The sequence below is a fragment of the Venturia canescens genome, chromosome 1 (genome assembly GCF_019457755.1).
Source record: "Venturia canescens isolate UGA chromosome 1, ASM1945775v1, whole genome shotgun sequence".
Lineage (NCBI taxonomy): Eukaryota > Metazoa > Arthropoda > Insecta > Hymenoptera > Ichneumonidae > Venturia > Venturia canescens.
Window position 1 is genome coordinate 932,919 of NC_057421.1, and position 24,204 is coordinate 957,122.

Below are 24,204 nucleotides of genomic sequence, written 5' to 3' on the forward strand. Positions count from 1 at the left end.
ACCGCGAAGAATCGACGTTTCGGCGGCTCAGCGGTGTGGAGAGCGGACTAGCGACTGCAGCGGAGAGCGGAACATTGTCAGTGAGGTTCGACATGCCGTTGGTGTCGCAACGGAACGGAGCGGTTCTTTAACGTAGTGTACCGGTTTTGAGACCGCGGCTGATCAAAACTAACTGGCGCCTCTCGTTCCTCATTTCCGTTTCATTATCCCCGTTCCCTCGACCACATTGGTGCGCTCGTTGCTTACCAACAGTACATATTTATTATTATATACTGTTCCATCAGACTGTGTATGCGTGTACGTTTATATTTTAAAAAATAATACACACTTGACACGTTAACGCGGTGCATATTTTATGCTTCGTTGTGGCGAATGAAAAGTTTAATTCTACAGAGACACGGATGTACATTATTATAAGAGAACTAGGTTTTTTTTCTTATCTGTGCGGCGAGTGAGAAATCTGTTGAAAGGACCGCAATCGTGGCATCTCCGGTGGCGAGGTAACAGAGGAAGAGTGAGAGAGGGAGGGAGCGAAAAGTAGTGTCTGCATCTCTCGCTGGTCGTCGTTGCAGTTGCAGCACGATAAACGGGGAACGAGGTGAGCGTAAAGATAAATAAAATATTCAACGATACTGTGAAATTAAAAAAAAAAATAGAGGCAGCGAAAAAAAACAGTGACGGCGACGTGCGAGGAGATACAAACGCGTGAAAGACGGTGCTTTATTGCAACTCCCCCGTTCTTTCGAAATATGGCGTGTGATGGGTGCGCGTTGTACACTATGCTGGCCAATAGATTTTACGGGTTTCATCTGCTGATCTTCGTCCAGTTGGCCTTCCTTTTACTCGGATCCTCGGTGGTCAGCGCCGAATCTGGTGAGTGTCTTTTTTTTTTTATTTATATACGTCCTGCCCAGACCGTTTGCGACCAAAGGATTTATTCAAAAGCGAGAGAGCGGTAATGCAAATACGAATAGTGCCTCTGTGCTTCGAGAAGATACAAAATTGTCGTGTGTCACGAAAACAAATTTCCATAGCTGATGAAATCACGAGAGAAGGTCGCGGAGAATCGAGAAAGGAAGAGAGAGCGAGCAAAACGTATTTATTCTCGAACGAGAATACGAGAGAGAAACACACGGTTTTTCTACCACACCCGCTCGAGCGGGTTGATGTTGTCGAGTTCTCGAGAATTCTCCGAGCGTTTGTCTCCCGTCTAATTGTTTTCTTTTGATTCAATGCTGTCTCGTGCTTATTTTTCCATAATCGACGACGTCTTTTCTTCGAGTTTCATTACAACAATCCCACGTAGCTATATTTCGTTGTTAAATACACGTTTCGAAGAGTGTTTTCCATTTTTACTGTTTTAAAAAGTGACCTACGATTGTGACTTCTTGAGAATTAATTCCCAACATTTTATCTCTTGCTCGGCGTAAATTTTTTTTCTGCGAATTTATTTTTTCGTTTTCGACAGAGAACAAACGACACTGGATGAGAAATCGTGCCCTTCTTACAACGGAAACTCAATCATTGTGTCAGCAAATCATATGCTCGGAAACCCATTTCTATAACGCAATTTTTCTCAACCCTTCCGAACCCGTGGTCCCTTGAATATTCGTCGTTGCGACAGTGATTTCAGCACCTGTTGCAGCTCCGTATTTTCGTGGAGTGGTCGATTCGTAAAACGTAGCGTGGTTTTCAACTCTGAGGCCGTTCTCAAGGCTTGCGATCGATCGATGCCGGGGCACGCCTGTGGTCCGCAACGAAATATTTTTAAAACATTCCTCGCGCTCGAGCTCGTTCGCACATGGAAAAAAAAACGGTCGCCGCAATATCCGCGTGCGCGTTCCGATAAAAATTCGTCCACCCAAAAACGTCGTTGCGGTCGCTCGCACTTGCGTCCGTCACGCGAGCCTTTATTCAGATTCGATGAAAAGAGGAGATCCTTGAATCACTATTTTTGCCAATTGCTCGCAGATTTTAAATGGAAAGCGCGCGCGGTCCGGTCGCGCGATTGCCGGCTTTGAGAAACGAGCGAACCGAATCCCTTGCGATTCTTTTCTTTCCTTCTATACTCGCATAACCGACGAGCTCCCAATCTCGGGGACAAAATCGCGAACAATCTTCTTCGCGGCGCATACGCGATCTCCGTGAGTCATACTTTCTCGTACCCACCCACTATTAGTGCAAAAAAACAATCGACCATTCGTTCGCTCCCGATGCATCGACGACCATTTCCAAGAATAACCTTCCAAGAGAACTTTAGAAACGAACCGTCGCTGCAAAGCGACTAAATATAGAGGAGAGTATCCCGAAGAAGGAAACGCTCTTCCGAAACGTCATTCGCGCGCTCGATCTCGTGGTGAACCGGCAGCAGGCCCTGGCCTTATTAACCCTTACTGGTCACACCTCAAGTTTCTAGCGTAATAGTTACACGGGGTCCGAAGTACCCCGCTCATTTTGGGGGACGATGAATAATTGAAAAATTGTAAAAAAAAAATAAAATAAAAATACTGCAATGTATTTTGGACCTTTAAGAAACGACCATAACGATTTTATTCTATTCGTGTTATTTTTAATATTTAAAAAAAATGTCAACGAAAATAACGCAGGAAAAATGACTTTTTTCACAAAAATTGATGTAGAAATCGTAATTTTCAATAATAAAAAAAAAATCAACTCGTTCTATAAACCTGAGAAATCACGCTTTCAGGTAGTATTAGTTAAATTTGTCACGCTGGGGTGGATCGGACTCCAGATCTTCGCACGGTCTGACTTGATCGACCACCAAAATTCTCGAAATTTTCATTTGGTACCGTCGGTCGAAAAACAGGCGATTGGGTGGATAAAAACGTATCATTCGAAACCGCCGCGCGCACGACGTTGGGCCGGGGTACGGCGACGACGGAAGAGCCTCGCGGCGACATCGTCTCACGCGTTTTATCTTGGCTCGATTATTACAATAATGTGCAAGTATATTTTGCGTCATGCCGTTGCCGCGGGGGGACGAACCATCTCACGTGCATGACGTTGAAAAAAACCCTCCAACAATTCCAGTAATTTTCCGAATTCGTTGCCTGCCGAACCTGCAATTCGCAGTTTTTCAAGCCGCACTTCGTCAAATAAAAAATTGGTGAATTGAAAGTGTTTTTTTTCGCTCATCTCGACGGAGCTCAGTGTCGTCGCGCAAAGTCTCACTTCGTTGGACAAAAGTGCGCGCTGGATTCGAGCATTTCTCTTTGGCATACCAAGTACGTTTTGCAAGAGCAAAAAAAATGTCGCTCAATCGAAACATCCTTGATCAATCGAGCAGCGAATATAAACCCGAGCAATCCGAGTTGCGGAGGTGGTTATAATTCGCCAAAGATTGAGACTCTTGTCTCGGCGAGGATCGAAGCTCGTTCAAACAACCTATCGCGCTCCTACATCTGCGGCGGAGCAGAGCGAGAGAGATGGAAACGTGTAACCTTGTCCGTTGGTACCGGGAGATACGAGAGAGTTCGGGGAGGGGCGGGCGGGCTCGCTCGCGTTATCCGCTCTTTCTTTCTCTCTGCTGCTGCGTGTCTGCCGATCTCGGAGGCAACATGTTGGAGTGTGAACGCGCAATTGCATCGGTCATTAAAGAAACTTTGGAAATATCGCATGCTTGCGGGAGTAAGGAAGACTCGAGAGGGCGGTGCGTTACGTGTGGGCAACTCGAAGAGCGCTCGGTGCAAAAGTGTTAATTGCATGGTGTGTCGGCATTTTTGAATCGGGCTATTCGAGTATTTCCTATGTGAATTATTACAAGTTGGGACAACTCGCGGTGTGACGCGTTGAGGCCTTACTTGTGGTGGGGGGAAACGGGGAAATTTTTTTATTAGATATTCTTCAGGTACAATGTCTGAAGAATATTCTCACCCAATTTCATAAAGATCGGAGCATACGACGCTGAAGTTTGCAACGTTGGAGTCCAACGAAACCCCAAACGGGCACAAAGAAAAACATTTTTAATTCACCAGTTTTTTATTTCCCGTAGTATCGGTGGAGCTTGATAAACTACGAATTGCAAATTCGACAGAGAACGAAATTGGAGAGTTACTTCAATTATTAGAGGGTTTTTAAAATCACTTCGTTGGACTCCAACGTTGCAAACTTCAGCGTCACCGGATTCTTGTGGGCATTTTGACAGACCGCCCGGTGCGCGCGGTCCTCTAGTACTCGGATCTTTAAACGCGATTATCTCAGAATCGTATTTTTTGAAAAATATCTTGCGGTGGACATGATACTGAAGTTTGCAACGTTGGAGTCCAACGAAGTGATCTAAAAAAACTCTCCAATAATTTCAGTAATTCTCCAATTTCGTTCTCTATCGAATTGGCAATTTATAGTTTTTCAGCCTGCACCAATACGTCGTGAAATAAAAAATTGGTGAATGGCAAATGTTTTTTTCGTTCATTTCGTTGGACTCCAACGGTGCAAACTTCAGCGTCGTCGGTGGACGCGATTACCGAAGAAATATTAATCCGATCGATACGATATTTATAGTACTTATTTATTATAATAATAGGTCTGGACGAAGAATTTCGTATTTTGTTGGAAAACAAAATTGTAACAAAAAAAAGCGAAAATGTGTGGCACCGCTAAAAATGAATTTTTCGTTAAAACTGTCGGCATTTTTATTTAAATCAACATCTTTACAAATCCTTCGTCCAGGCCCGAGCTATTATTATTATAAATAAGCGGTTTGAATTCGGTACGGGTCGGATTAAGGAGGGTGGATCACGAAATCAAAATAATGAGAATTTGATAAAATTTGGTGATAACATTCTTTGGCATCAAGTATACAAATAAAATTTTTTTCAAATTTTTTTACCACATGGTTATCGCATAATTGAGCGTTAAATCAAAGTTCTTATGCACGATGCTTTACACGTGAACTTTAGCGTTCAATTACTCGAGAGCTGTGTGATAGAAAAATCTAAAAAAATGTATATTGTCTTATATATTTTGAAAGAATACATTCACCAAATTTTATGGAATTCTTATCATTTTGAATTAATATTTTCAACATGGTTTAGCATGGCAACATTGTATCGTCGCGATCTACCCTCCTCAACAGTTTTTTAGTTCTGGAAACGATGCTCAAAAGAAGGTGCCTACTGCACGGAGAAAACGAGACCGAAAATTCTAGAGGAAAGTGCTAAAAATATAGTATCTTGGGGACAGTATAGAACTGGAAATTGCAACGATTACTTCAAAGAGCAGTAATAAGAACTGTTCTATTCGCCATAATAAAAAGACCAATACTCTTCCCTTTTATTCAAAAGAATTAAGAGTGTTTTTCTCTATAAGCATAGCAAAAAATGTTTTCAGTCACTTCAAATGTTTATATTGTAAAGTATACTCGGGCAACCCTGAAAAAAAACGATATGTGTGGTAAAATGTCACACGTATTCAGTGTATATTCGTGTATTTATCATAGAATTTACTATGCTGACAGTGAAAATTTGTGATTTACAATACATTTCCACTTATGAGCAAGTGTTAGTGTGACATGACGAATAATACTTGAAAACAAAACGAAATATAGTTCTCACATGCACCACTTTTTATTGCTATCCACACAAAGCTGTTTAGAATTCAAGGGACGAGAAATTGCTAAATTCAAAAAATACTATGCTGTTTGTAATCGGTGGGTGGGGATCAAATGTTGGAATGACTAAAATCTCGAACAGCTAAAATCTCGAGTTTATAAAATTCGAATGATAATATGGAGACAAATAGATTCGACTGGAGCTTTGAATGCCTAAAATAAATAAAGCAGAAACTGCAAGGTTCGAAGCACGTTTACATCGAAAATAGAATGTAACAATCGCCCATAGGACGATGACTAAAATATCGATTTTTCGAAAATTCGACTATCACTCTTTCGATTCATAAATTACTACAGTCAGCGATACTGTGAAAATTCACAATTTTGAAAATATAATAACGAAAGACCAAATATTACTCAGGTTGAAATACTGAAACACCAAAAAGTCGAACAGTCAAAATAGCGAAACGTTAGAAAGTCGATCGATCAAAATAAAGAAATGCAGTGGAGCTCCAAATACACGCGTCTCACTCACTCACTTACTCAGACCGGTGATCTCCAATTTTAAACATCGTCATTTTGACTTTCGCCTTTTCCAGCTATCGCTATTCGGCATATCTAAGTTTCATAGGCTCGAAAAATTCACTTTCGATTTTTTGCTACTCTACATTCAGGTCTGTCTGTAAAAAAATTACTCTCCATTTTGAATTCGAAAATATGAACTTTTGACATTCGGATGGTCTGTTAAAATTGCATTCGAAATGAAAACTATTGAAATATATATTTTCGGGTAAATACGAATTCAAAGAAAGAATTTTTAATGAAACACGCAATCTGCTGAATAGTCGATCGGGAATAAGAATTTCAAATTACTTATTTTTCTCCAAACTGATATCACAACTTTTAAAATTTCGAAATATCGACCGTTCTACAATTCAGTTATTCGTCACATTGAACCCCACCCTAATCGGTGGCTGAATACTTTTAAAATTCTTGAAAAAAAAATATATTCCTCACTATATAAAACGAATCCGTTTTCTCCGTGTGGAATACAACTGGAGTTAACTTTTTGATGAAAAAAATAGCACAAGTACAAGAAGATACGTGCTAACGAATGTCTTTCACAGTTTTTCAGTAAAAATGTATTTTCTAGTCGAAAAAAAATCAAGAAAAACAGGTTTTTTGCCCGGTGCGTAAGGCCTTAAAAAATAGAGGAAATTGCCGTTCGGCGAAAGGTGGAAAATTGGAGGCAATAAAAAAGCGCGTCTCTCGCCCCGCGGGAGCTCGCGTAACACATTTTAAATGCGTGAGCTCGATAATTGCACGTATAAAGTCACCGGTATCGTGTGTGCAATCATCGTATAATGACAAGCGGATTTTGCGTGGGCTCGCGTGATGAAATTTTCGTTCGACCGCTCGACGATATGCTACTCCCGGCTTTTGTACTCGGGAAAATGTCCGTTGTGTCTACGGGCTCGGAGGAAAGCGAATGGAAATGTATGGCGAGCGGAAGAGCGTCCGTTTTCCGTGAACGACCTCGAGAGTCGCCGGCGCCTCTGCAGCAGCAGCAGCAGCAGCAGAAATATCCATCGAACATCGAGTCCGTATCTGGCGACCAGCGCACCGAGGGAGCCTCGGGATCACGTCGATCGGAGACTTTTTGTTGTTTTTTTTCCAATTTTTTCATCGGCACAAGCTCCTCGTTGGATGGATTTTTAAAACTTAGTCGATTGACCGGCGGAGGGAAGAGGAAGGCGGTGTAACAGCGAGTCGCTTCGTACGAGTAAACGTCCTCGAGCACGTAGAGACACGCGTGAGCGCCCACGTGCCCCTCTTTCGTCTGTACGAGGATCGTTAGATACGTCTTTGGTCGCGCGCGCGCGGACGTTCCTCGTGATTACTCGACTGGTCAAGAACGTTGGCGTCGTAGCCGCGCAACCTCATCTTTGTCTCTCTTTCCCTCTCCCGCGCAGCTGCGTACAAGCTTGTTCGCCGTGGACAAGCTTGTTAGCCGCGCGCACAGAGACACGCCACTCTCGCGCTCCTCTCGCTGGATGTACAAATTATACGGTTTCCGTGTAACAGCCTCGAACTCGTATATATTTTCTTCCTTTATTTTTTCTCTTCTCGTGTCCCACGAGTGACGCATCGACGAGGCATTTGACGCCGAAACGGAGCGTCCCGCTCTCCGTGGATCTCTTCATCCCCCGAAGGCCGTTTCCGATGTCTTTCCTTCGCGATCGTCGCGAGCGCATGGAACGAAAACCAAGAAAGCATGCGCGCGACGGAACCGAATTTATTTCGGTGAGTGTTTTTCTCGCGAGATTTCGACGATTCTTCGATCGACCGGTTTCCCATCGCGGTCAACGAGATTTCGTAAACTCGTACGTGGGAAGCGCCGAAACGCGCTTATCATTATATGGAGCTTTGAGAAAGTACGCGGAAAAGCGCGTCCCGCGTCAGAAGCGCGAGTGATTCGCTCGCGGTGACCTTGCCCGGATGAAAAAATAAATGCACTTGCGGGCGGCCCCGAACTAATGAGGAAAATCACGAGCGGTTACGATGCGCTATTGAGCTGCCTCCAAATTGCGCCACTCGCGAATCTCCGACGCATGGCGAAAAGCATACGATATTTGCATGCACGAAATATAGCGAGTTCGTTGCACTCGCGCGGCTCAACCGCGCGCACGATCGCCCGATCGGCGAAGCTCCGCGAGTCAGTCGCGGTCCAGAGGTGCCCGCCGCCCCTGGTACAATATTTCAAACGAATCGCCCCTCCGCGCCCCCACCACGCTCGTCCCGACATATTATTAGTTCCGCTTTTACCTATCCACTGACTTCGCCCCCCCGACCTCATCCCTCGTCGCCGCTCGCTCACGCACCGGCGAATCTATTTACTCCCGCGAATTCACCGGCTTTTACATAAACTCGCGTAGTGGGCTGAACGCATGAGTTACCGAAAAGACGACAAAAACGACGACGACACGTGTCTCGTCGTCCTCCCGAAATTCGTATCGCGTGGGGAGAAAATGCTAAAATTATTGAAATTTCGAACCGCGAAAATCTCGAGTTTATAAAATTCGAATGATAATATGGAGACAGCGATGAATTCGGACTGGAGCTTTGAACGACGAAAATGAATAAAATTGAAACTTCAAGGTTCGAAGCACGTTTACATCAAAAATATAGAATGTAACGATCGCCCATAGAACGACGACTGAAATATCGATTTTCCGAAAATTCGAGCATCATTCTTTCGATTCATAAATTATTACAATCAGCAATACTGGGAAATATTCACAATTTCGTGACTAAATATTACTGAGGCTGAAAAATACTGAAGCACTAAAAAGTCGAAGGGTCGAAGCGCAGGCTCCAATTTCAAACATCCGCATATCCAAGTTTTGTAGGATCGAAAAATTCACCTTCAATTTTTTGCTATTCTATATTCTGGTCTGTCTATAAAACAGCTACTCTCCATTTTGAATTCGAAAATATGAACTTTTGACATTCGTATGGTCTGTCAAAATTGCATTCGAAATGAAAACTATTGAAGCATAGATCTTCGAGTAAATACGAATTCAAGAAAAAATGTCCGATTAATCGCGTATTCTGCTAAATGGTCGATCGAAGATAAGAGTTTCGAACGACTTATTTTTCTCCAATGCGATAGTACAACTTTGAAAATTTCGAAATATCGAGTGTTCTATAATTTGGTTATTTGACATATCGATGCACCGGGAAGACCTTTCACCCAATCTGGAGCGTTTTCATGTTGAATTCTATTTCCCATGGGTTTCGTTACTCGCGAGTCTTTCGACGGACGTCTGCGGCGAGGCCGCTGACACGAAACGAGAAATATGCGACAATTTATCTCGAAAAAGGAGTAGAACGGAGCGAGGGCAAAGTTTAAAGACGTATTTTTTGTCGATTGGTCGTCTTATCGTGCGAGGCTGAGGGCGATAATCGATCGCGTGCGTCAGCCGGTCCGTCGTTTCGTCTCTGGATGGAACCGCGGCGACATAAACTTTTTCGCTCGCCGCGCGCGCGAGACAAACGTCTTGGCTATCGAGAGTTTCGGTTTTTCGTTCCGAAGCAGAGGAAGACGGTGCACGCGGTATTGCGCGTCGAGCGTGTCCAGCTCGTACCGCGATCGTTCCGGCCGCTGCCGCTCGATTCGACTCTCCGGAGCGGAATATACGCCTCTGGTACTCGCTGCGTCCGGTGATTGTCTTTCCCTCCCGAACTCGAAACGAACTTTCGGATTCCCGAGCACGGGGTTTTCCCAAACTACATTATCTGAGACGATTTTAAATCGAATGCCAAATACTTGATGGGGAGCGAGTCAATCCGGAGGTTATTTTCCGCCCCCGCGCTCGTCCGCACCAGTGCGAATACATGCGAGCGAACAAATATTCATGCGGCGGTTATTACGCCGTATGGGCCGAGAAGCCCCGGATGCGCGAATGCACATTTGCCACACTCGAGCGCGGCCCTCTTCTCTCTCCTTCTCTCGCGGTTTATACGAGCCCAATGACGTGTGTAGAAGCGTGCGATAGTGCGTGTACGGCGTCGAGCTGCGGGCATAACGTACATACGGGAATTCGTTGGAGCTCGTATGAATACGATATGTATATGTAATAGAGAGACGCGAAGCATTATCGAGGCCGGTACCGGAAGTCGTCATACGCTGCTGTCATCGTCCGATGGCGAGCACGTGGAGGGGCGAACGAACGCTTCTTATTTCGAGTGGTGCGCACACTCTTCTCGCGGTGTATGAAAAGGAGGAACTGCTGGACGCGCGCGGTTAGCACAGATGGTTTCGCGGGATTAACCCGAGCGCGTTGATGGCGGATTCGAGCGGCTTGGCAACCTATATGATGAAATGAAAGAGCGCAGCGTACCGAACGTCTATGCTCAAGTGCCCTGCTTGCCTACAAATAAATCGACGCCGTCCCGCAATTTGTTTGCCCCTTTATCGCATCGCTGACCTCGCGTCTAAACCCACTTTTCCCACGCGGCGATATTTCGACCGAATGGAGCAGCTTCGATAATTAGTAGACTGTGCGCGGATGCGAGCGCATCGTCCGGTGTGCTTTGGGGAAAAGAATATTTGAAGCTTCAGCATCTACACTAGCGCGAAAATACTCGCATCGAAGCCGACGAATTCCAGTGTTCGAATAAACTAAATTTTTCTTTCAGTTGTCGAATTTCATTCGACACGATGGTTGTTTCACGTTTCGTTGAGTCGACAAATTTGCCTTGTCGCGCAGAGTTATTGCAGGCAGAATTCTCGACGGTACGGTGAAATACGGAGCAATGGAATAACGGAGCGCGGAGTCAGCTGTGCGCGAGAAACAAAGCACGTTTTATAACGCCGCGGGAACGTATAGCGGTGCGTGTATACGCGCGTATATATTCAGTGCTACCGACGTCGGGACCGGATCCACTTTTAGGTCTTGGACAGGAAGCTCGAGGGGTCCTCGCGAGCTCACGGTGTTGACTCTCCCGCACGTTTCGCTCTTGAACTTTCCTTTATCGTAGGAAAACACGAGGAGCGTTTGTTGAACCTTCGATTTACTCGAGGGATTACGGCTACGGGGCTTCTGCAGCCACGCTTCGTTTCCTGCCACTCACTGCGTTCACCGGCAATGAAAAATGAAATCTTGTTGCTCGCCAAACGGATTTCGGGATTCTCAACCAAAGCATTTCTCTCGAGGCAACAAAATATTTACGAGATGACAAAAAAATCATGTAAATGCTGATAAATAAGTTGTCGGTTGAATCAACGAGAGTTGGGCACACGCGGCTGAACAAATTCGTGCTACTGTCGCACCGAAATGTACCATCGAAATAAACTCATTCATTCATCCGAACAACTACAACTCAATGAGATGATTTAAAATGATAATATAAAAAAAAAAGAAACTCTGGTTTTAGTAAGGAGAAGAAATATCAGAGTTTATTCGCTTCGAGACATCATTCGTTGCACACGCAACATTCTCGAGTTGAGAAGTTAAAAAGTTCTCACTCGATTATTGTGTAACAAATAAAACAACAATTTCAACAGAAATTGTAATCGAAAACGGCAGCGATGGGTCTGGCCGCAGCCGATCCGAAACCCGAGGTCTCGCACCCTCGATAAAAACGACTTTAAAAAAGTCCATACGAGAGTCGAGAATCGTTTCCTCGTCAAAGCCACTGAGGAGTCGATACTAATTTCCTCTTAATCTACTTCGAAGATCTCACATATTACTATTCACACCTCTAATTTTCAATTTGTTTATTCGACCTATGTGTCAATGTAAGGATGTGTATGTGGGGCAATGTATGCGAGTGTGAAAGCTGCGTCATATTTAAAAAAACAAGATACGTAGAGCAGTGCAAATCAACGGTTATGCCCTCTAAACCAAAATATTGTAATAAGAGAAGACAACTATTTAATGCTATTGCATGTTGGCAGCTTATAGTTAACGCTGGGAAAGTTATAATAAAAAAAAAATTTGTTTATTTCTTGTTACATTTAAACTGGATTAAATAAACTGAGTTTTTTATGCCTCTTCAAGGCTTTTCCCCAAAACCTTGTCGTTATTATTTCATTCAATTTAATTTACAAAAACTAACTTCGTGCGAATGAAACGAATGGGATTCAAACAAATATTTACAGACGGATAAAAGCGCTGATTTGGTTTTGCATTTCCGATGATTTGGTAGATTGAACGACGCTGAAGTTTGGAGCGTTGGAGTCCAACGAAATAATCCTAAAAAAGCCTCCAAAAATTCCATAGTAACTCTCCAATTTCGTTCCCTGCCAAATTTGCAATTCGTAGTTTTTACAACGCTGAAGTTCGCGACGCTCGAGAGTCCAACGAAACGAGCCTCAAAAAACATTTGTAATTCGCCAATTATTTATTTCACCAAGTATTGAGGCAGGTTGAAAAACTACGAATAGCAAATTCGGCAGGGAACTTCAGCGTCCTCAGATTCCGCGTAACCATTCAGCTCCGACGAATAAATTCCTCGGCTCACCAAATTTACCTCAAAATGAATTTAGTTCCTCCAATAAGTGTTTTTCCCCGCATGCACGAGAGTCTCATATATTACAGTACCCTCGTAATGGGAAATGTTGATGCACCCAGCGCCGGAGAATATGAAGGAGAAAAAAACTCGGAGAGGCTCGGTAAATGTACGTACGCGCGCGCTTCGTCTCCCGGGTGAGTCATCGATGCGCGTATGACGGATTAACATACGTCAGAGAATGAGAAGAGGGGGGGGGAGGGCTCCTCCGCGTCGAGAGTTATATTTTCACTTGGGATTTTTAGAGGGGACGCGCCTTCCGCCGACTCCCTTTCCGACTGAGAATCGTCCTACTCGACGTCCGTCTCGCATACAAGCGAAATGTCGTGGCTTCGATAAAATTTGATGCTACCGAAAAATTCTGTTCGATGAAGATCTACTTTTTGACGCCTCGCCTCGTCGAGCCGCCGCGATTGAGGCGGGGAACGAGAGAAAGCAAAAAATTGGTCGTCCCTGTCGCGGGACTCGTTCGAATGGGAATGAAATTGCATTCCCGACGGTCCACCCAATTGAGACAATTCGACGAATTGCTCCATTGCTTTCGTATGGGACGCGCCTTCGCAGAGAGCCGTTCTATTTTCATCGCTTCGCCTCGCGTACTTCCCTCCGTATCTCACATTCCCTTGTTATTGGCTCAACTTTCTTTTATTATACGAATCGCAGAGTGCCATGTACCTGCTTCTACCGCGTTAAGTCGCCGGAGACGAGGACGAGAATAATAAATAAATATTTGACGTCGTTAGGGTGAACCCCAGCACCGTAATAAAAACGTTTATCGGAGCGTGACTTTCGAGACATGAATTTCGATACGGATGAGACAAGCGTACGCAGCGTCAACGATGTACATAATATTCTTTGCGGAGATAGTCCCACTGCGATCGCGTAACGAGAACAGCTCCGAGCAAAGTGCTACGCAAACACTCGCAAACCCCCTCTTATCCGCGTATCGCGCTTACGGCACACCGAGCGAGTGTGTGTATAACCAATGACAGAAAGAAGAAAGAGGAGAGTTATTATTTCTGGTCTCGAGTAACCGACACCCCCCGTCGGACAGCGGAGCGCAAATACTCGTAACGATATTCTATTCCCGCGCACATAATTGGGCCATTGGATGGACGACGATTCGTCTAGGTGCTCGTCACATTCGCGTTTTCATTGCAAACGAAAAGAAATGAAATGTGATCGAAGGCACTGCATGCTACTCGACTTTTTCTCGCGTTCGATACCGTCCCGTTGATGCACATTAGATATGGAACAAAAAATGTACTTGTGCAAAAAAAACGGAGGAAAACAAATAGTGTTGCGCTGCGAGGGCCTAGGAGATTCTTCAATTTATTCGTTGCACTGCAAATAACGAACTCCAATAATTTCAGCAATTCTTCAATTTCGCTCTTTGTCCAACAAATGTGTTTTTCGCTCATTTCAGCGTCGTGGAGCTCGCACCTCTGCAGCGTGATTTGCAAACTGGTGAAATGACAAAAGAAAAGATTTCGTATATCCTCGACACCCAAATTTTTTGATAGTCAACGGTCCTCGGTTGACGACGAAAATGGAGAATGAGCCTCCGAAGATTTGGAAAAATGCAAAATTTCTTGCTCCACCCCATCGGAATTGCAAAATAAAAATACGAGTGAAATCGCGTAACCGCAAACCGACGACACGTTCCCGTCCAAAGATTTTTACGATCGAGGCTTTCTCCGTCTTTTTTTCTGCAGAAAGACGCACATCGTAATCTCGAGCAATTAGCATCGGGTCATTAGAGAATGTTGGTATATCGACGCTCCTCGTACCAGTTCCGTTCGAAATAATTTCGGTAACCGGCTCTTAATCTTTTGCAATCGATTGCCGCAGTGGTCCGCATTGACCAACGCAGCTTCCACCTCGCGACGAAGCTATTTCGTGGCTCCGTTTCGCGAAGGATTTCCAACGAACGAAACCTTTCGGTTCGACACGGACATCACGACTTCAATGCGCAATTCAGCTCTGCTGCCAATGAGAAAGTTCCGTTCAGAATTGCTCAAGCAACCACGGTTTTCTGCAGTTGGAGCAAAATTTTCAACAGCCGCATTTATTGAACGACATAAGGAAGTAAAAGAAAAAAAAATAGAATCATCGTTCTGCGTACAAGTGTTGGGGACTCTACCGAAAGAATAAATGAATAAACTCGTCGTAATTCCGATGCAGCAACCTGCAACATGATCCTACTGTTCGCGCGCGGTACGCAAACAGCGGGCTTATCGAAACGCGTGTATAACTTCTGTCGCGAGGCTACATGTATAAATATATAATAAAGAATGATCGAGCACGAGTGTCGCATGCAGGGAGACACGCGCGACGCATTTCGTCGGGAGGAGAAGAGCGATAAATCTTCGACGATGAGCCCGCATTCTCTGAAGTCGATACGAAATTTTCTCTCGACGAATCGTTTCTTGTGTGTTCAACGGAGCTTTCCGAGATCGATTTTCTTCTTGGGCCAAAGCGAAACTTGAAACTCATTTTAATGGGAAAAAGAATCATTCGAATCTCACTTGCTCGCGCGTAGACCGGGAGAAATGATATTTACCAAGAACATGAAAATCCTTTGTCACGAGAAGCGTATTTTCTATTTTCTCGGCGCTTATTGCGAGGCTCACTTTACTCCCATATCGCTACATCCGCGCTGGTACCACGATGAAAAAAAAAAGGAGAAAAAACATAATACGACTGTGGCACAGTCCGACGAGCGGACGGAAACGTGGCGCGTGTGCGTGTGAAAGAGAGAAAACCCACGCGATTCGTCGCTGCTTTCACTGCCGTATACATGCACGACTTTACCTGAACGAACGTTCGCACGGACTGATACGTCAAAATGGTATGAAACGTTGCATCAAACTCGGCCCCGTGCCGTACATTTCTTCGTTTTCACCCGTTGCAATAAAAAACACTGAAAAAATTGGCTTTTCGAGGCAGGACGATGGATTACGAAGCGGGTTAGCTGCAAGGCCGCGAAACTGGTGCACGAACAGACGACGGAGCAGAGCATCGATGAGCCGATCGGTTTATAGTTAGCTGTCTATTATGATAAGCACGATCGCAGTCCAAAGGGCGGCACGCGCCAATCTCCGAAGCGCCCTTGTCACCTCTTTGCTAGCCGTTCTATTTTTGTGCTTTACACCTGCACGATGCATATCGATCGCAAATGCAGGCTTATATGTTCACGGCGCGATGACGATTACGCATATACCGCACGCGTCCTTGTCCGCGCTTCGCGTCTCGTCGCTTCCAAACCCGCGACACATGCACAACCGCGCGCTCGACGATACGCTTTGACGTCATTTCCTCGTGGGGCACGCATTCTTCGATTTTTTTCTTCGTTAAATTTCCAATCTGTTGCGAGCGTCGAGCTACGGGAAAATACAAGTTTTACCGATATGATTCTTCGCGAGGGAGCCCAACTGCGAAACACGAGTACGTTTTATGAAATTTAAAAACTTGATGTGAAAATTGTAAATCATTGCACTCGAAGGTGAGCCGTGAATCGTTCAATATTTGAGGTAGTCCATGCACGAAACGATTTTCTTAAGAAAGTCTTGAAATTCACACAGAGCTTCAATGAGTAGTCGACTTGTACGCGTATCAAATTTTGAAGGGTTCGTCTCATTGGTTATTCAGATGAACGGGTTTACATATGAAGAAAAACGATGCTGAAGTTTGCAACGTTGGAGTCCAACGAAATGAATAAAAAAAAACATTTGTAATTCACTCATTTTTTGTTTCACGAAGTATCGGTGCAGGTTGAAAAACTAATACGAATTCGGCAGGCAACGGAATTGGAGAATTAATGGAATTATTGGAGGAGTTTTTTAGATCATTTCGTTCGACTCCAACACGTTGCAAGTTTCAGCGTCATGAAGAAAAATACACAGGGGTACAGGGACATCGGTAAAAATCGTTTACCTTTTCATGTAACGAATGAAAGTTTCTTACGAAGTTTATGCAAAACAACGTACATAATAACGATAAAGGTCCGGGAAAAAATTGGAGACGATTGTCTTGATAGTATAATAAAGATATATTACGTTAAAGATTGAACGACGAAATTGGTAACGAGCATTCGGGACCTCGCACATCTCGGACCATTCCTGTCATAGCTTTCTATCTTTTTATTAATCCTTTTTTCTTGATCCATTTCTCTTTGCGCTCTCTAAAGCGATTATTTATATACAAAACTAGTATTTTCACCAGGAAAGAATAAAATTTCGGGTTCAGTCAGTGATGGATCCCCGTTCAATTAATGACTACTTGTCATTTCATTCGCAAAAAAATAAGTTGAAAAAATTGATTTACGATTTTGAATTAATAACTCTGACATTAATTTAGAGTGATAATATTTTAAATTAGGAAGTAAAAATCGACCCAATTTAATCACCCATAAGATACGATCCTACGGGCATGATCTACCGTAAATCGATTTTCAAAATTTTCTATCTACGCATCGGTCCGTGTGCATACGAGAATCGATACATTAAAGTAACAATATGACTTGTCGAAGCTCCACTGTAAAACAAAATCCCCAGGAATGCTAATGGTGCGATTCCTGAGCAAAAATAAACGTCATAAATAATATACTGCGGTAAAAAAATAAAGCGTGTATCAAAGTTCATTTGCGAATCCTAAAAATCATAAAAATTTCCATATTCAAATTCGTACAAAAGTATAGAAAAATTTAAAGCAATTAACTTTTTCTTCGGAAACCCGCGTATAATGGCTGCATTAAATTTAACGATCGTTCGTATATTAATATTCGCAACCATTTGCCAAAATGAATGTACATTTCTTAAAGTGCCGTAAACATAAATATTCCGGAAACCTCATTCGCGGGGTACTAGAATTGAGAGGAACCTTGAGTACCAATACGACGATAGAAAATTGTACAATAAATAACTTTTGTGTTGAAATTAGTATGCAGATAACGTGAATTTCAATGCACGTGTGTACAGCGATATTACTCAATGCTTCGCGATTCTCATATCCCCAAGGTCAGCACTTCTCGGCACGGTTGTAATTTTTTCTAACACACGCGAGAATCTGAGTTTTCATGGAGACCATTGGGGTGAAAACTTTCCGTGGATGTGCGCATTAATTTATGATCCTGAAGTTTGCAACGTTGGGGTCCAACGAAATGATATAAAAAAAACCCTCCAACAACTCCAGTAATTCTTCAATTTCGTTCCCTGCCGAATTTGCAATTTGTAGCTTTTCAACCGGCCCCAATACTTCGTCAAATAAATAATTGGTGAATTAAAAATGTTTTTTCAACGTCGTATTAATTTAAATCCAAAAATATTTAAAAACTCGCTGATGATAAGCGTAACTATGATAATACACGTGAACGGCTCAACTTTTTGTTGATAAATGAAGCAGAAAAAAAAACAAGTGAGAGTCGACGTGGAAGTAGTCGATGCGTTCGTCAGCCTCGTTTTCACCACTATTTACACTCGTTACGAGGAGACCAGCTCGGCCGACCGCTTCGTCTTCCTCCTCCTCCTCTTCTTCTTCTTCGCATACACACTTTCCTTCTTACTACCTCGCTACGAAGAGCTATACTTCCCAGACTGGCTCGCGTGCTTACTCCGGCCTCCCAATAGCCCGAGGACATTGCCCTCAGGGACCGTTCGATAACCACGCTCAGTACCTACCTACCTACCTACCTACCAATATCGCACGCCCCCCGCGCTTCACAGCAGTCGCCGCTTAATGTAGAATAATGACCGGAAAAGAGATATTTTTCTAGTAGAATTTTCAATGTCTGGTTGCGATTCCATTGGCGACTGAAGACGTCGATGCAATGTATACCTTAAAGTCGAATGAACCTGAGAGAATGATGGATGACAAAACTGGCTCCATGTCTAAATAACTTGTTCAAAATAACTTGGTCAAAATAACTTAAAAAAAAAAATAACGTTATACAAAAATATTTTGCAATAATACCTTTCGTAATAATAACTTGAATATAATAACTTTTATTTTTCGGCCACAGAACTGAAGCATTTTCTTTTCGAATTACAATATCTACAACACAATGTTTCCAGCAATAGTCTTTCCAGGGCTGCTCAGTACCAAAATAAAAAAATTTTAAATCTGATTACCAGTTTTTTTGTCCGATGATGTATGGGCTCTTCCAGGACACTTATATTTTTATGATAATCGACGCATCGCCATATAACTTTTTCTGGCTTGCTTATATTTTCACACTTCGAATATATATATCCATCCAAACATAATTGCAGTTTGCCTTTTTGGCTATTCACAAATTGGAGCATCATTTTTATAATCCAAGTTCATCGCATAATGATCACTGCCATACTGAATAAATTCTCTCAAACAACGATTATATCTGTCGTATACATTGACACATTTACATCTTACAGTATTCTAATAATTCAGAAAAGTTATTATATTCAAGTTATTAGTACGAAAGATATTATTGCAAAAGTTATTGTTGCGGAAGTTATTTATGTAGAAGTTATTTTTTTTTTTAAGTTATTTTGACCAAGTTATTTTGAATAAATTATTTAGACGTGTCACGACAAAACCTGTTCGGGAAATATGATTAATCGAATAACGGTAAATGGTTTTTTTTGTTACAGATTTATCGTACTACAAATATGATGCTTTGTCGTGGAACTCACCGAGAGAGAAAACGAGTTCGTATCTCCGTAGTGAAGACTCGGAGGATGAGCTACTGGCGAGGCGACGACGTTACGCGGGGCTAGAGGTACGTCGGGAATCAAAAACTGAAGAACCGGTGATCAAAACTGGAACCAATTCCTCTGCCAATGTGACGTACTCGACCGACAAATTGACGACGCTTTCCGGGACCACGAATTCGAACGTCGAAGGCGGCAGGAGCAGCGTCACCGAAACCACCGACCTCGCCACTCCCAATGCCGAAATGACCAACAAATCGAACAAAAACACAACCATCATTGTTTCCAACCCTATGAATCCGACCAACGATCACCAGGTTTTTAGCTACTCTTATGCATTTACGAACTTTTTTTTTCCCCCTCTTCTCGTTCACAACACCTTGACGGACGAATGCGTCAAAATTCATTGGAAACTCAAATTGATCTATTTGTTGTTTAAGATTCACATTTGGGCGAATCAAACTCGGTGGAACAACGCCACGCAGAGAAGCGCATCCAACGCGGAGTCTACGACGGTATCGTCGAGCAACAGCCCAGACACATCCCACAAAGAAATCGAAGGAGCAACGGCGGCGACGACGACTACGGCGGACGGTAAAAGCGACAAAAAAATGAACAATTCAACGAGCAACAAAACCGTTGCGGGACAATCAACAAATTCGACCGATGGAGAGCTCGGGGATATAACGATTACTAAATTTTCCGACGTAACGAACAACACTCTGGCGCAGAATAATATCACCAAGACCGAAGAAGACACGCATCAGTATTACAACAGTACCTTCTTCAGCGACGAGAACATTGCGAAAATGTACTGGGTCGATATAGATAATCATCCCGATCGTCAAGTCAACGATTTGCTCAGTAAAAGTCACAGGAGAGCGGCTGTGAGTTTTTTGTCCAATAATTTAACGAAAAGAGAGTAAAATAGCATATGAAAAAGAAAGTAATATTATTTGTGTTGTCGCAGACGGTGAAACTGAAATTCGACTTTCCGTTCTACGGTCACAAAGTTCGCAACATCACGATCGCAACCGGAGGATTTTTGTACACCGGAGAGTACGTACACAGTTGGCTCGCAGCCACACAGTACATTGCTCCTCTGATGGCCAATTTTGACACCCGTATATCAAACGACAGCTGGGTCAAATACGCTGACAACGGTAATTTCCCTTAAGAAGGTTCATCCGGTCGAAGAACGGACAAACGGATGTTGATCGAAGGAAGAAAGTCAATCTTTCTTCTGACTCAACTTGGTACCGGATGATCCTCTTTGATGTTGCTCAACATCAACGTAGTTCATTTCGATTAACAAATATTGACATTTTCGCTCGTCGATATATTTTCCAACTCTGGATGAATGTGTGCGCTCATTCGCAGGTACGGCTTTCACGGTCGAGTGGGAAAGGGTCGTGCTTCAGGACCGTCCGAAAGCCGGAGGTTTCACTTTCCAGGCAACTCTCCATGAGAATGGCAACATCGTTTTTGTCTATTCCAAAATTCCACTGACCGTCGAAGCGATCGAAGATACCGCTCACCCTGTTAAAGTTGGCCTCAGCGACGCCTACATCATGGATCGTACCATATTCTGTGAGCATCGATATTTCCATCTGTTATTCACATGAAATAATTATTCGCGATTCCCGGCTCTGAGACATCCAGACCACTCGCAGACTTTGGCCCATTATTCGCAAAAACTATTCCGATTCGCTACGATAACCCTTTTGGCAATTTTCCAATTCTATTTTATTGAAGCGCCTCGGGTGTGTCTCGCCACGTGCGCGTATCGTCACTTTCGCGTTGATCCACATCACTACTGGCCCAGTCGATATAATTCGAATTATTTCCCATACCTATCCCTATTCCTCTATTTTTCCTATAAAAATAATATTTGACATTAAAACATTTTTTATTTTCTCTCTTTGTTATGTTCCGGTTTTCGTTCAGTCGTTCGAAGAAAAACCATCTACGAATATCATCGCGTCAATTTCAACCGTCAAGAAATACGGAATTGGACGGTCATTTACCTAAGAGCTCTGCCTACGTGTCTCGAAATGGACAACTGCAACGATTGTTTGACCAAAGTGCCGGAATTCGAATGCAAATGGTGTCCGGACCTGCAGCAATGCAGTACCGGTACCTTCAGACATCGTCAAGATTGGCTGGAGAAGGGATGTGAACGAAGGAACATTAAAGAGAAAAACAGTTGCCCGACGACTCAACGACCGTACAGTATAGATCATTCGGACAGTCATGATCATCCGGGCCATGTTCACAGTGATGACTCTTCGTCGGTCGCTATTGATCAAAATAGTAACGGAGCCGCTGCTGCTACCGCCGCTGCCGATCCGAATATTCTTCAACACAGTAAGTTGAGACGGCGATCGACTACGTCGAAAAGGAACAAGATAAATTTTCCGAGTCAGATCCTTTATACGATCGTTTGTTTCAATTTCCTGCTCAATTATTGAATTTTTCATGCTGCCTAAGAATGGGAGATAGAAGCTAGAATGTTTTCATCCGATTTTCGAGTATGAACGAGAACGGTGGACGTTAGCATAGTGTATCGTTTCGTTAAAATTGTTGATTGAAAAATTACAGCGGCTAGTCACATGAACATGGGAGTCTCCGGGATCATCGGAATACTCATGGTTGTTTCGTTGATGGCCGGTTTAGCGGCTTGGGCCGGATACGCTTATCGCAATCCTCACAGCGCTTCGGGACAGATGTTGATCAGGGTAAGTCATTTCTTTTCTTTCGTATGATTTATCCAAGAAATTCAATAATGTCGAAAACTACCGGGACTTTTATCATTGGTGTCTTATTTTTGTTGTGCAGTACCGACCGAGTCAGTGGAGTTGGCGACGGGGCGAAGCACGATACACAGCTGCGACGATTCACATGTGATCATCAAATCTTACACCGATTATCTCATATTTGGCTGTAACAGAGTCAATCGTTTCGATATTGAAACTTTGTGCGAACCCTGACTTTGACGGACTATTTTTGCGGCTTTTTTTTATCTTTTTTTTTTGTCAAATGTAAAATTGTTAGCTTGGTCGGGTCGATCGAGTTCGAAGAGATGTGCCTTACCGTAGTAGCAGAAAAGGCGCGAGTCACTCGGTTCAGCAGCAGAATGAGGGAATGAATACGGGCTATTTTTATTATATATGGTATACCCGACAAACAACACTCCAATGCGGCGCGAATATCCATCGGGTGTGGGATCGAATCCGATTCGCCGCACGCCGGACCAGCGTGCGTTAATACCAAATCGAAACGATGCTCATACGTTTGTTAGCGGGAGGGGGGTGATTTGAAAAGCACAACGAAGTTGATTCGTTTGAACGATTGGTACTATCGCCTTGCTGATCTTGGACTCGTTGATTTTCGCGCGAAAATGACAAGTTCGCTATTTCGAGACGGGTAAAATATGGTCCTCGCGGCCAGCGGCGTCACTGCGAAATACCGTTGCCGTGCTGAAAATGTAAATTTATTAATTTGGAAAAAGAAACCTGCAAATTCGACCGTTCAGGAGCGAAGTGTATGTGCCTCTGTTGGGCGATTTGTATCATGTTGGTCATCATCGTTCAGGACAATCCAAGCGATCGCACCAATGCCGTCGGTAAAAATAATTGTCACGTGATTTTCTGCAGGATTTTGTTATGTACTTTGTTATTTTTTGAAAAATTCTAAATTTACCTAAAACGTGTAAAAAAAAAAATGCGAATGCTTGTTATACAATAGAATTGAAATATTAGCAGTGGCTAAAAAAAGGCAGTTTCAAAAGTGACAAGGAAGGGAGAGGCGAAAGAGAAAGAGACCTTGTGAGCGTTCGTGTGTTTTACACGTCCCCGCGTACGTGCAATCGCTTCGAGAAACACAAACACTCTGTTTTCGTGTCTTTTTCCGCACTTTATATCAATTATTTGAATATGATAATGCGCTATTAGATATTTTCACTGGACCACTGAGGCGCGCGATGCAAAGACGTGTTTGGGAGACACTAAAAACACTGATTGCTATACAGTACCGAACCAGATGAAACACTACAAATTTAATAAATAATGTACATATTAGTTTGGTAATGCAATATATAATTTTTATGTTACTTTAAGCGAATCTATTTTCAAAAGGTGCCTTCAACCAAACAAAAAAAATTTCGATCTATATATGTATATATACATATATATTATTATATTATATATATACACAAATGTGAACGTAAATCAATGCGTATATTCGTTTGATATTAAGCGTAATAATGCGAACCAATATGAAAATTATACAATATTACAGTACATTTTACACCGAATCACTTATACACGCGAGCGGAATACGAATGATTATTGTAAACGATATTATATTAATATTAATGGGCGGCGGGCACGATGTCAAATGTAAACGTGTGAGAAAAAAGGCGGTACTATTTTATATCATTACGTCGAAATTCGTGGATTTTTATTATCCGCTGTTGTGGATCTTCGCGAACGAGATACGTGCAATTTTGGCAGAAAATTATATATTCATCAATGGCATCGTTGTCTCGTACAAATTCTTTATACAAAAGCTTTACAAAAGTTGAAACGTGTTTTTAAAATAAATTTGACTCGTCGTTGTCTGGGAATTGAACCAATTTTAATGTCGCATGCGTAAATTTATTCCGACAACTCATGCAAGTCACACATTAAAACTTGGATGAACTTCTATAATAATACTGTGTACGATTGATTTCATAGTTTGTGATAATAAACATTTCAATTAAATAAGGATGCTGCATTTGTTCGTGCTGACCTCATCCTTTTCTCATTTCCATCCGATTTTAACCGAAAGCTTTCTGAAATGACGAATCTTTATTGTGCCGGGTTC

The 24,204-nt window shown here is 42.9% G+C and overlaps 1 protein-coding gene across 1 annotated transcript; it reads left to right on the forward strand.

Annotated features, from left to right (window-relative positions):
* The first annotated feature begins 40 nt into the window (after positions 1-40).
* Positions 41-24,105, forward strand: l(1)G0289 (lethal (1) G0289). The gene is made up of 8 exons (XM_043427170.1): positions 41-873; positions 19,276-19,652; positions 19,776-20,222; positions 20,306-20,498; positions 20,716-20,925; positions 21,283-21,702; positions 21,937-22,073; positions 22,174-24,105. Exons 1-8 carry the CDS (start codon positions 750-752, stop codon positions 22,240-22,242), a joined length of 1,977 nt encoding a protein of 658 aa, XP_043283105.1. The 5' UTR covers positions 41-749; the 3' UTR covers positions 22,243-24,105.
* Positions 24,106-24,204: the final 99 nt, after the last annotated feature.